This window comes from Camarhynchus parvulus, chromosome 3 (genome assembly GCF_901933205.1).
Source record: "Camarhynchus parvulus chromosome 3, STF_HiC, whole genome shotgun sequence".
In the NCBI taxonomy this organism is placed as follows: Eukaryota; Metazoa; Chordata; class Aves; order Passeriformes; family Thraupidae; genus Camarhynchus; species Camarhynchus parvulus.
In genome coordinates, this window is record NC_044573.1 from 44,388,465 (window position 1) to 44,402,491 (window position 14,027).

Here is a 14,027-nt window from a genome sequence, read left to right on the forward strand (position 1 = left end):
AAATTCTCTTGAATGAAAAAAAACCCACAGCTGCAATGCTGGTCCTGGGGAAGGGGCTTGGAAAACATTTTGTCACTGGAAGAACATTTCCTTTTTAGGTAAATATAATTTTTTAGCATTTCCATCAGTGATGGGTGCAATATCCTGCTTGGTTTATTTCTGTACTTGTGGTAGGTTTACATTTAAAAGGGTTCAAAACAGGTAACTGTAGGTTATTCTGTATTTAATTCTATACTTCTGGTTATGCATTTAGTCTAAGTTTCTAGATTTAGAAATAGAAGTATTTTCATAATAACTTTGTCGTTTTCTAACAGTATAAGCTCCTGAACTTCATGTAACTTGGAACACCCTTGGGATGGCGAGCATGATGCCTTTTGTATTCATAAGTGCAATTGTTTTTATGGAAGTATTCGTGTCGTATGTTTAACATGCTGTTGTCTCCAGCATCTAAGTTCAAGATGGCCAATGCCAATGTGTTCCATTTTAATAAAGTGTGAGTAGTCAGACCTTTAAAGGACATTAGTTTTATTCCAATGTACATATGAAACAACCACTAATAGTCATATTTGAAACTTCTAATGGTGTCTTACAGTAGTTGCCTTGAAAAACACTTGCGAAGAAAAATGGGGCTCATCTTGCTTCTTTTATTGTACCACCACTTTACCATATTCAGTGCCATGAAAGCAGTTGTGTAGTATTTTTTTAGAAACCCATTAAAAGCAATATTGATTGGTCATAAGTTCCATCTAGACTGTTAGGGCTGGATCTGGGGCACAGAGGAAATACAAGGCTGTACAACTGATTGTGGTTAAGTCATGCTATACCGTAACTGTAAGTTGTATGGACTGCAGTTTTGAAGGATTTACTGACGTAGTTCATAGTTTCATTTGATTTTTTAAAAATTATTTTTGAAGTCTATCAAAGCTATTTTTCCTTACACTTTAGTCTTTGTACTGTCATTTTCCATATAGCACGTCAGTAACTCCATTCTAGTAATATGGACCTACCATGGAACGAAGCAGGAAAAGCCTTTACATTCTTCTTAAAAAAACTTGCTATGTTATTTTGTATGAATGTTTCTAGAGTGTGAATCAATTCCTGTGTGACACATTCAGTATTTTTAAATTGCTTTTGTGGGTGACTAGACTTGTTTGAATAGTCATGTGTTAAATGCAACTGCTGTCAGGCTTTCTTAAGCATTTTATTTCTGAATAATAACATTACAGAAGCTTTTTCTTTACAGATACAAAACACTGAAATAACTTTCTTGTTTAAAAACTTCTAAATGCTTTCACATTGTTCTCTCTCTGGTACCTCCCTGAAGATCAGAGCTTTTTCCTCTTTTCTCACACATTTGAAGATTGTACAGACCTGTGAAGAAAATTCCGCTAAAAAAAAATCAGCATCTGCTTGCAGTAGGGTTCTCGCTGGTCTAAGGGATGTTTTTGTCTAGCAGAAATAAGTCTGTTAGTATAAAAAGAATGGAAGGGCAATGGCTGACTCAGAATCATGGGTGCCACAAGATTATTCACCATCCTATAAAAGGTCTCATAGTGAGGTTCCCAAAAGCACAAATGGTTTTAAAACATGTATTTATGTGATCATGATTAATTTCCTGCAGCTTCTCATGTGTGTCCAGGAGTGCAGCAGCGCAGCCACCACAGCAGTGCAGGTGCTGTTGTGTGAGTCTTTTGGTCTGTGGGGTGATTGATTACATGCCTGTGACAGTCATGTATGTGCAAAGTTGTACTGCTACAAAGGGGTGGTTGAATCAGGTATAACATATCTTACTCCGTATTGGGTTGGTATTTGTGTTAAAATTGATCTTTTTTTTTGTTCTATATTTCCACATTTTACTACATAGCTTTTAGGTTGTAGGTTTTGAGTGCTTTTTGGCATTTTAATCGTCTTTCTATTAAGAAAACGGAAATATATGGAAATACGGAAATATATATGGAAAATATATTTCCAAATTTTCGCTTAATATTTTTGATTTTGGTTTATGATAACACTCTTTTCATCAAATTAAAGAGCTCAGATCCTAATAATCTGTCATCGCCTGGTCTTCCAATGTATTGAATTTGAAAGCTGTTTATGTTTTTTTGAATGCTAATTTATTCAGCTCTAATTCTTGTTGTTCTGTTCTAAATTGCCTTTTCTTTAGAAATGACTTTTGGGTAATGAGATGACTCCAAATTAATCTTGTATTCCAGCTGCAAAAATATTGCATTAGAGATGGGCAGTTTACATGAAGTTTCCACAAGCAGTGTGAATTTGTCAGTCCCATATACTTTCAATCTGAAATTATCTTTAGTATTTGCCAGTTCTGAAAACTTTTAAGTATTTTTGTATACCCCACATTCTTGGGGAATAAAATGTGAAGACTTTTGTGTTAATATAATTGACACTCCTGAATAGCATAGCTTGTAGTACTTCAGTGGATAAGTTATTCTTTGAAAACAAATGTATTTTTGTTCAGCTTGGTTTTATTCAAGGAATAACTATGAATGTATTGTTCAACTTGGAAATTACTCTGAAAATTGGAAATTTTAAACATAAAGAAAATAAGACTCATGATAAATAATGTGGTTGTTAGCAACTGCCTTGCATTATAATGCCATTCATACATCTGTGCAAAAATCTGTGGGCATTATGGATAGAATTAGTCAGCATTGTGGCTTCCAAGTATTCTTACTTGCAGGGTCTTCTGAAGTGTTATTATTGCAATATTGCAATAAATGTGGTAAAACTTTAGTGTCAGATATCATTTTGAATGTTGCATCTTTGCCAGAGAAGTCCAGTTGTTAATTTTATTTTTTTTTAATGTGGAAATTTAAAAGTTTTATGCTGGAAATGGAACGGATCATTTTACAAATCAAAGAGTATTTCAGTAGGCAATCACGATCCAACAGCTACTTGCTGTGCAGTTTCTGGCATGAAGATAAATGCTGAGTATGTAGTTATGAAATGAGCTGTTAAAATAGGAAATGAACTTACAGGTATGTACACGTCCTGGAAGACAAGCTCCAAAATGGAAGGCAGTTTCATAGAGCCACCCTTGCTTTCTATCCTTTTCTGTATTTTTCTGTTTCATCTTTTCCCTTTGTCTCCAAAAGAATGGTTTGATTATGATTGCCTCCCAGAAACCCTTAAGTGGAAAATGCTGTAACTGTTTTTTACATTTAAGAAACAAACTGCAGACTTGGGTGCATTTTTCTAATGGACAAAGTAACATTAATTAAAAAGAATTGTTTAATCCTCTTGGAAAAAAGAGGATTGGAAAATCCTCCATTTTTCACAATAGTGATTGTATTTTTTAGAACCTACCTTTCTTCTGTTCAGCTACAAGTGAGAATTTAACAAAATAGGTGCTAGACAGACAAATCAATATAGCCAAAGTAAGGGCAAGCTAATATTGCTGTGATTTTGTGGGTTATGCTGTTCTCAGCTTTTGTGCAACAGGCAATCAAATCTTTATGTTAGTTATCAAATTTATGGGATAATAAAATAGAATACTTTTGATAAAGATACTGGTGAAATTTTGACATTTTGTTTGTATTACTGACTTTGTTAGTTGGGTACCTATGTGTGCTGTTAATAAAGTTTGCAGGTAAATCTGAAGTTCTGGTAGGGCAGTGTGTTTACAGCAGTTTTTTTCTCTCTTCCCCAGTGTGATGAGTAGCAGACATTCAGTGCTCATCTTTGGCACAATGGGCCTGGTATTATCAAATGCCTTGTTCTTTCCTTGTGCCTCTGGAAAAAGTGGTGGTGCTAATGGTAGTTAGTGCTTGGTGCTTCACCACCTACCCCTTTTGTTTTTTTTTTTCCCTTGACCAAGTAATTCAAAGTTCGATAAATGCTAATGCATAAAAGATAAAGGAGGGCAAGAAATAAACATGGAAGGGAAAGAATTGTGTGTTATCATAGCCATTCAGTTAAATTGATCTTCAGCACTGAAATGTAGCTGCCAGAGATGTAAGATAGTATGATTTTTTAAAATTTATTTTGCAATGAATCCGATGTTCCAGTCAAACAGATCAGTATTCTATGGTAAAAGAAAGGGTATAAATACCATAATAAGAAATTAAACTCCTTTAAATTAAATATAGGATTCCTATATGAAAGAGTAATGCTGCTTATGGAGTTGTCACATTTATAGACTCATAAAATATTTACTTATCACTGCTTCTTGGAGAGCGTGCTGTGCAAATGTTACATGAGTTGTTCTGTCAGAGAAGTATGAACTTATGCTCTTGAGAGTGTCTTGTCAGACAGTCTCTGCTCCTGCCCAGTGCTAGTCATCTGCATTTGAGCATAAGGAATACATAAATCTTCAGAAGAAATTGAAGGCTTACTCATGCCTTAACAAGATTTATTTATTCTTTCATGAGTGATTAAACTGATTATTGATAAATAGAAACTGTAGTAAAAATATTGGGGGAAATGGTTGTAGTTTCTTGGAATAAAAGTGAATTTTATCAGTTTAATTTTCTTTTACTCAAGATTTATGCTATTTCTCAAGAGGAAGAATTACTTGGATGTGATTCTGAATTTTCAAAACCCCCAAATACTGTTGAGTCAGCTTGGATGTCTTTTAACATTTACCAATCCTAGCAGATAAAGAATTCTCTCTGATAGTATTAAAGCAGTGTGGGACAAAGCAATTTGCAGGTTGATGGTCTTCAATGTGGTTGAAGACCACATTACTCTGGTAATGGTCTTATTGGTAAAATAAGGAGAATATTCAAAAATCTCCCTCTGCATACCATCTGTCTTGGAAGAATATAATTTGTAGGAAAAATGGGTGTATATGAAGACATTTAATAATAGGTGAGTTTGTAGAGGGTAGCATGACACATGTCAAAGCTGCTCTTAGAGGCAGTTCAGCCTCTAAGCTGAACTCCTTTCAGCACAAGAAAAAGAATTCAAGATTCTAGAAAATATTTTTACCAAACAAGTCATGGCTCAAAGTACACAGTGTTCTTTCATCTTTCCTTCTTTCTTTCTCAAAAGACTGCATTTTATTAAAATATACCAGTATATCATTTCTCTTTGCCTTTCAGTCTGCACAAGGTGGTGGACATCGAACACTGCTCTACGGGCATGCAATCTTGCTGCGCCATTCCTACAGTGGCATGGTAGGTAACTGTGTTACATCATTTGGGACCAGCAGTGATTTCTTTTTTTGTATGAAAGTTATGTTTGAAAGTGCCCAGAATATTGCCATTTATTGATCTGGAGAATTACTCACATCAGAGGCATTTTACTGTGGTTCCTAGAAACCTTTATGAAGGGTAGGTGCTTAGAAATACAAAACCAAGCTGGTTGTATCTGGCTAAGTGCCAAAACTGAGTCTGGCTCCCATAGTGCTGAATCCCCTGTTTGTCAGTCTGAGTTGGTGACTTTTCATTTCTTTCCTCTTGGATTTTCCATATTGCATAAGCTGTGACTGAATCTACAGCTGGCACCTTGCTGTCAATCTGAGCATGTTAGAGACTGAGTGGAAAAGGAGATTTCTTCTTACATGTATTTTGGACAGAAGTCTTAGTTGGAAATTTTCTGATGAATTATACAGGTTCCAAACTCCTAACCTAAAAGTGAGGCTTCATGGAACTGAAATCTGAGGCAACTACATTTTTTCCACTCTTAGTATTCCCATCTCAGTGAAAAGATAACCTGGGTAGACTGAGAGGTTATTTTAGAGCACATATTTTTGTCAAGACTTGTTGAGTGCACTTCAGCTTATCAGGCATACATGTTCTTGGTAATAACTAATGGGGATAATCTAAGAATATTTAATCATGTGTTAGTAGTTGATGTCTTTTTATATTATTAGAAGTGAGCAGAGCAAGTAATGTATGATTTTTTCTTTTGGTAGTACCTATGCTGTCTCTCTACATCTCGATCATCAATGGATAAGCTGGCGTTTGATGTAGGATTGCAAGAGGACACAACAGGTAACCACTAGTTTAAGAGACTATATAATGAAGAATGCTGTCAGTCTAAAAATAAAAGTCTTAAGAATTGCTTAGTTAGATTATTTGCTTGATTTTTTAAAGCTTTGCTTTAGATAGGAGTGGTAAAAATAACAGCTGCAACAATTTAACAGTTCACAGATGAGATCTTTTCTGAACAGCATGGTTTTAGTTAAAGAAGCCGATCTGAAAACAAGATTTATCATGGAAACAGAATTTGTGACTTCAGTATTTGCACATGTTCAATTACTGGGGGATTAGAAGCACTAACAGTCAGTAAAAATTGAAGAACATATTTGAGTTTGGATTAATGTGATCTTTCAAATATTATTTTAAGTGGTATGTAAATACTTATTTTCATTGCCCTTAGTTACATGTTGCTCTATTTCTTTGTCCAAATTCTCAGTAGACTATTCTTCAATGTCTTTTCCAGAATCTCTAATGACAGTGACAGGGAATTGTTTAGCAAAAGTGACTGGACCAAGTTGCCTAGAGAACACAGAGAACCATCACCTTATTCAACTCTGGAGTCACTGTTTCAGAGTGACTGTTCCAGTTACTCTTTTGCTTATGTGTATTATTTAGAGCTGAGTTTCCAACAAGGTGATGCAGGAATGATACTAGTTATGGAAAACACATAGACACTGGGTTTAGCCCAGTGAAAACTGGATTGGAACTTTTAAGACTGAAACAAGTGTGACAGTAACATCAGTAACATTGGGCTCTTTCTTTCTTGTTTCATTCTTTGCTGTTACTCAATTTTGACGTTAGGTGAGGCTTGCTGGTGGACCATACATCCTGCATCCAAACAACGATCAGAAGGAGAAAAGGTGCGCGTTGGAGATGATCTGATTTTAGTCAGTGTCTCTTCAGAAAGATATTTGGTAAGTTGTATAAAATTAGCTGTACAGTGGTTCTTCTACATGAAAAAAAAAAGTTAATGAAAGTTTTGCAGTAAAATCTAGCATACATTTCCACCTCCTAAATGTAAAACTTTCGGTTCTTAAACTGTTTTCTTAAATAATATTTTGCAAAACAACTTACTGAAGATCTGGAAAGTGGCTAATCTAATTTTTGTTCATTTCAGTAGTGGAATAGGAGTTTAAAAATTTGCTTAGATGAAAATAAGTGATTACAGAAAAAATTAATAATTTTCAAATTTCATGATTGAGATGTTTAGAATCCATGTGAGTGTTCATAGGTTAACAACATTATCATATATATTAAAACTTTGTACAAAATTTTGCGATGGCTAACATAGGTACATCGGATTTGTGGGCTTAGAAGGTCCATATTTTTTTGAGATGATGTACAGTGTTAAATATACAGCTACTGACATGTCAAATGGAATATAATTGAAATAATGATTAAATAGAATTGAAATATTTTACATGTTATTGTGCTAGCTGCTTCTTATCACTGGTTTACACAGCTTTTTTTCTTCACAAAAGAATCTCCCATTTGTTCTGTAATGAAGCAAGTCAACACTTCAAGATGTGTTTCTTTTTTATTCTTGGTGTTGCAAACACCTGAGCTACTCTTTATGGCAAAAAGAAGATGAAAATAAGAAAAAAATAATTTTCCTGGAAGCTTCTGAAAAATCAGCCTCAGTGATTTGGCCCAACAACTTAAAAAAAGATTCTTTAATGAGGAAGTGTTTTGAGTTTGTCAAAAATATGTCTCACATCTAGGAGGGCATTGAAGATGGTGAAGGGCCTTAAGGGGAAGGCATTTGAGGAGCAGCTGAGGTCACTTGGTCTGTTCAGCCTGGGGTAGTCTGAGGGGCAACCTCATTGTAATTACAGCTTCCCCAGGAGGGGAAGAGGAGGGGCAGGCACTGATCTCTTCTCTCTGGTGACAGGACCCATGGGAATGGCCTAAAGCTGAGTCAGAGGAGGTTTAGGTGGGATATTAGAAAAGGGTTCTTTATCAGAGGGTGGTTGGGCACTGGAACTGGCTCCTTGGAGAAATGGCCACAGCACCAAGCCTGACAGAGTTTGGACATCACTTTTGGGTGCAGGTGTGATTCTTGGGAATGGTGCTGTGCAGGGCAGGAAGCTGGACTCGATGATCCTTGTGGGTCCCTTCCAACTCCGGGTATTCTATGATTCTATGAGATGTGCATATAACATTAAAGTCTATTCTCTATTATTCACTTTTTTAAAATGAGTTTTTAATTTTTTTAAAAAGTATTTAAGAAGAAAGTGAATAGTTTGATAAGATGTCAAGTATAAAATTGAAAATATTTTCCCTTCCATTGGAAACACACAGGAAAATAAGAATACAATTGTTAGAATATAATTGTAACTTCTAATTAGAAGCTCAATAGCTCATTTAATTAGTTTTTCGTAATTAGATATTTTGAAAACTTTCTGGTCATCTTTGCATTTAAAAATTATTTTAAATAGTTACTTTTATGACAGTTGTAACTACACATAGTGAAAAAACAACTTCTTGTGGACTGAATTTTTGAGAAATCCAATTAATGGAAAGGTTTTATTCAAAGACATTGTATTTCTTTGAATTACTGAATTGAGTTGCTGAAGTTGAATTTTGGTACAGATTGTGTCTCTGTGTAGGCACGTCCTGGCCTCTAATTAGCAATATTCAGCTCAGCCTATTATTTAGGGTTTGTGCCTCAGCTGTTGATTCTCAGGGCTGTCACATGTACTTTTATACAGCAAGAGGCACAGTTCTGTCTGCAGAGACTGATTTTTCTTAAGATGTAGATTTAATGCATGTACTGCGTGTTCCATGCAAAATATCAATATACTAAAAATAAATAATATTTTAGTGCAGAGAGAAATAACACTGCATTACAGTCTTAAAGTGTTTTTGAGCTAGATTTTAATGAGTAGTTATTAAGCCTATTTCAGTTATATAGCTCTGGTTTGACAGTAAGATGGAGCAAGGATTCAGCAAATTAATTTTGCTCTAACATGCACTCACACATTTTTATGATCAGATTTTTCCAAGATTAGATTAAGAGCTGGCAAACTATGTAGCTGCACAATCATAAAAATATTTGTGGCTTTGCTACCTAATCAGTAATTATATTAGCACTGTCAATAAAGCAGTGAAGATTTTATGAAAATTGAAATAGTCGATAAAGGATAATCAGTGAGTTACCAATATTTTTCATGAAAACTCTCTCTCTGTCTTAAACTGTTTGTCTTAATCCATTTGGCTGTTTCCAAAATAACTTAAAAGAATATAAGTTTGAAAATATTCACAATTCATTGTTTACATGTTGAGTGCAGTGTCGTGTTGTAGCTGCTATTTTGTACAATTCTTAAAAGAAGGTAGGAACTGATATCCTTTACAATAGTTAGGACTGTAGAGATAGGAAGTTATTTTTGTGAATCTACTTCAATAGTGAGACCAAATAAGCTCTGTTGAATCCAGCTGAGAAGTGCTTTTTCTAAGGGAGTGGAATTCCTCATATGGATTCCTTGACAGAAAATGATGTCCATTAGGATGCTGAGGGTTGGGTTTATGTATGTTGCATACTCTACAATTAAAATACTAGGAAAATGTAAGTTCTCCATCAAATGTTTTATGTAAATATGCTGTTAGGAATAGGACTGAGATGTCACCTTTGTATATTGCAGTATTTCTTTGTTTTCAAGTCATTTGCTAATTCTTTCTGAATGAATTCAAATAGGTTAAGCATCCTGGGGCAAAGACGTGCGTGTAAAAATAACAGATGAAAAGAGTTCATTCACAGGGCATGGCTTTTTCAAAATGCAGTCAGCTCTTAGTTGAATTTGTATAATGCAAGAGGAGAGAAGAACTATGTCAGATTCCAAAGTTCATCTTCCAGTTGTCTGGCTTTAGCTTAATTAATTTAACATTGATTTTGACACTTTATGTTCTCGGTGTAATCAGTAGATTTTTGTTTAGACCTCATTTGGTTGGCAACACTCTTAAGTATTAGGAAAATATCAGGACTTTGTCGTAGTACCCCTTCTCCTCTTTCCACAAAATAAATTATTCTGGGACAATTGGCTCTATTTTTTCCCCAAAGAGATTTCTTTCTATTTACACCAACCAAGTACTAAACTGATAGGAAGATCAGTGTTAAAATTATAAGCTAAAGGTCCAGAGAGGTGGATTTTGACTCACAGCAATGTCCCAGGGCAAGTCATTCACTTTCTCTGACTCTCGTTATCTACCTAGACAATGGGATTTTGGATCCTTATTATGCTGTGTAGCATTTCTGAGGAGAAGCACTTACATAAGTGCTTGTGGCATTATATAATGTCTGAGCTGCGCTATTGCCAAATACTTCAGAGGGAGAACTTGGCTCTGCTGAACTCTGTTAGCATAGAGCAAAAAGATGTTCTGCTATAAATATTGCCACCATTTAAGCTCAAGCCAGAGTTGCTATGTTTCCTTTCTTGAGGCAGTAGAGCCTGACAAAGAGCAGATGTGATATTTCCAGCATGTTTCCCCAACTTGTACATAGTAGTATCTACCTCAGCACTGAGCTTTGCCTATGCCTCTTGTTAACTACATATCCTGATTGCTTTCAATATTTCCAATTTTCAATAACTTAGAAGTTCAGTTAGTTGCAATTTCTTTCAAATTCATGAAGTCTCTAAATAGCTTTTAAACATAATTCAATAAAAAGTCCTTAGACATGAAGCTGAAATACAATATGCATAAATGAAGAAAAAACTGAAAATTGTTATCCATCAGGTTGGTGTTATTCTGGCTGAGAAATCAGGAAACAGAGAAACCCCCCAGCTTTGAATCTACAGTGCACAGATTTCAGTATAATACAACAGTTGTATATACCCTGTGGTTTATAAGTAGTTACTGAGTTACTGTCTCAGTGACTGCCATGCTGACCTGCAGCTGCATTATGCACATCTGTGAACAAGCCTTGGCATTTATTTGATTGATATGACTTTTTTTTTTTTGGCTACTGACAACTAACAAGAAACTAATTAGGAACTGATGGCAGAGCTCCCTTTCAAAAATAATAGCATCCAAATTAGATTGAACTATTTTAAAGGTGGAGTTGATATATGCCATTACTCCTGGAAAGGAGGACAGGTTCCTAAATATTGCAAAGGCACCACTTCTCTATCCTTTTGCATCAAATAAATTGTTTATTTTCAGCTCCTAGATTTATTTCTCTTGTCGTCATATGCTTGGAGCAGCTTCTAAGTATCTGTATTGCTTCTTGGTGCAGTAGTATCAGGAAACAGCAGTGTGTGAGGGTTTGTTTTTTGAAACATAAAAAGAAAATTATTCTTCCCTTTCACATTGTTTCTCAAAGCATGAAACTCAGTATTGGACTTTACTCTCTTCTGTGTAAATTCACAATTCCATCGTTTCTCTTTCTTGAAAAAATATAAAAAAGATTTTTGTGAAGCATAATTTTAATCTGCATGAGCAAACCTGAAATTAGTGGAACCAAGGTAGTGTTGAGCTGCTCTGTTACTCTGATCATAATGCAGTTCCCATGGAGTTTTTATACAATGATTTGAAATGTTATTGTGGAGGCTGGTAGGACTTTCCAATAATTAAGGTTGTCAAGCTGCTCTGCCTTATGGAGTCCTGCTTCCAACTGCTTATAATCAAGTACATGTGATGTAAAAAGTCACTTACTAGAATTAGTAGTGTCTATTACTGTTTTTTTTTCCTTTATAATCAGCCTGAGATAATTTTTTTATTTCATCCAGAAGAAATCAGATGTTATTGACCTCAAAGACAGGAAAGAAAACAAAGCCACATGATTAAGAAAATTGATGTAATTTCCTTGTGTACTACTTGGTAATTTATTAAAAAAACCCCAAAAACCAAAACGAACAAACAAACTAAAAACCCCCCCAAACCAAAAAACCCAAGAAAATGAATAAAAAGGCAGCAAGTCTCTCCCTGGTTCAACTTAGTAAAGAAATGTTCTCCTGAAACACTGGAGCTTGATCATGACCAGGGAAGAGTGTTTGAATTTTCTTTGAGTAGGTAGAAGTCTGATGACTTCGTCTATTTTACATAAGCTAGCACCTCCTGTGTGTTAATGAACTGTTTAAACTCCCTCTACAGTGAATAATTACATACGTGCCAACCCTGGTGGGAGCAGATATTCCTTGAAATGGATTGCTCAAGGCAGGAATGAAGCCAGGAACTGTATTGACAGCTGAGAACTCAGTGTTGTGTGTGCTGCTGGTGATCTCCTGTCATTTAAGATATGTGGAGGAAGAAGCTGTGACAAAGTAGAAGGAACAAAAGGCAGGTGATGTATCAGTGACAGGAGTGGGACTGAATTGGGAAGGAGGGAAACTGAGTGGGACTTGATGAGTGGCTGAAAAGATTGTCAACTGAAGGTAGGCAGGTAGATAGGGACTATCCAAATTGTCTGGGACAAGAAGCTGGTGACAAGGGAAGAGTAGGCACCCGCTGGTTGAAGTTGTGCTCAAAATTAAGGATAGAAAAACTATTGTTTTGGCAGAGGGAATTGAGAGAAGAACCAGTGGAATGAGAATGGAAATGAAGGATGACAAGAGAGATTTGCAGAGGAATGAGCTTTCTGGGGAGAACAAAACTGCTGGACAAAGATCCAGAGAGAAGCCAAGAAATGAAAAGGGTATTGAGGGTTAAGAGAGAGATTGAGATTCTTGTGAGATTCTGGAAAGAAGTCTCGTGCTGGCTGATGTGGTGAGGAACAGCTTGAGCAAGAAAAAGAAGCTAAAAGACCCTGCTTAGGCTTTGTAAGTCTAAGGAGAGCTTCTTGAAGTAGGAGGAGGTCCTAATTCTGGGTGATAATGTGGGCTGTAATTAGGTCAGGAAGCTGTATTGGCTAAATGGGAGACATAGAATTGTAGATTCTATGTTTGGGTTGGAAAGAGCCTGGAAGATCGTCCTGTTCCAACCTCCCTCCTGTGGGCAGGTTCACCTTGCACTAGAGCAGGTTGCTCACGGCCCCATCCAACCTGGCCTTCAGCATTTCCAACGATGGGGCAACCCCAGCCTCTACAGACAACCTGTGCCTGTGCTTCACCATCCTCACACAAATTTCTAGTGAGACTAGTGTAAAGATTTGGAAAGGAAAAGAGAGTGGTAGACGCCTGGACCAATTAGGCTAGATGATAACTGCTACCAGCAACTATCCAGGAAACCCATCGTTTTAAGGCACAGCACTTGCATGGGGTATGCTGACAATTCCTGTCATTATTTTCATAGTAGTATAAGTAGGAAATGTCTGAAAAAGGGTTTTCAAGTTACCGATGTGAACCACAGGTAGAGAACTGTAATGGTGGAATTTATTTTTGACCTTTTTTTTTCAATTTAGGAAAATTACATATAAATGATAACATAAAAATAATTTTCTTAAATTTAAAAAAAGTCACAGGCATTCAAAAATGCAGAAGTTTTGGTACTGGTATATTTTTAGGACATCTCCTAAGTATACAGTCACGCTGGCTTTTTATGGAATGCTATTTTAGTGATGATAAAAGTTCAATGGATGTGTCAGGATTGTGTAGCAGGAGAGCTGTGGTATGAAGCAACTTTGAAGATGAAATTTCAAGCTGGGAATTGCATTTGGAGTATTGGTACAATTATTTTCCTGAAGAATTAGATTCTGTACCAGCCTGTGCTGTGGAATTTGCTGAGTAGATGATCTTGTATACTAGGCTTACTTTCAAGTGGTCACTACTCATCCCTTACTTGGAATATTCCATACTAGAGTTGTGTCTCTTGCATCTCCTCCTTCTATTAGAGGTTGAAACCTCAGAGTTGCTCAGTATTGACACCTGCAGCTTAGTTTAATATCTGTACCTCCCTTCCCCAATGGAAAATGGGCTACAATACTACTTCTTTGGGGTTTTGAGAAAACGAAATCATTAATATTTGTTGTGTTTTGTGAAATACTGTAATTGGTGCAATAGAAAAGCCTATGTGGAAATTAATAGTTCTCTTTTCAAAGCTTTTTAGTATTGACTATATTGAATAAAGCATGAGGCTGCAAATTGAAGATTGAGGGGAAAACAAAGCACTGAGCAGCTGTTGACAAAGTGAGCTCCATTATCCTGTATATAC

The 14,027-nt window shown here is 35.9% G+C and overlaps 1 protein-coding gene across 1 annotated transcript in view; it reads left to right on the forward strand.

The window, feature by feature from the left end:
* RYR2 (ryanodine receptor 2) overlaps positions 1–14,027 on the forward strand; it is a 380,434-nt gene that overhangs the window by 149,974 nt on the left and 216,433 nt on the right. The window contains exons 5-7 of the mRNA XM_030944688.1: positions 5,064–5,138; positions 5,879–5,957; positions 6,747–6,859. Of these exons, the coding sequence (XP_030800548.1) occupies positions 5,064–5,138; positions 5,879–5,957; positions 6,747–6,859 (267 nt within the window). The remainder of the gene's footprint in view (positions 1–5,063; positions 5,139–5,878; positions 5,958–6,746; positions 6,860–14,027) is intronic.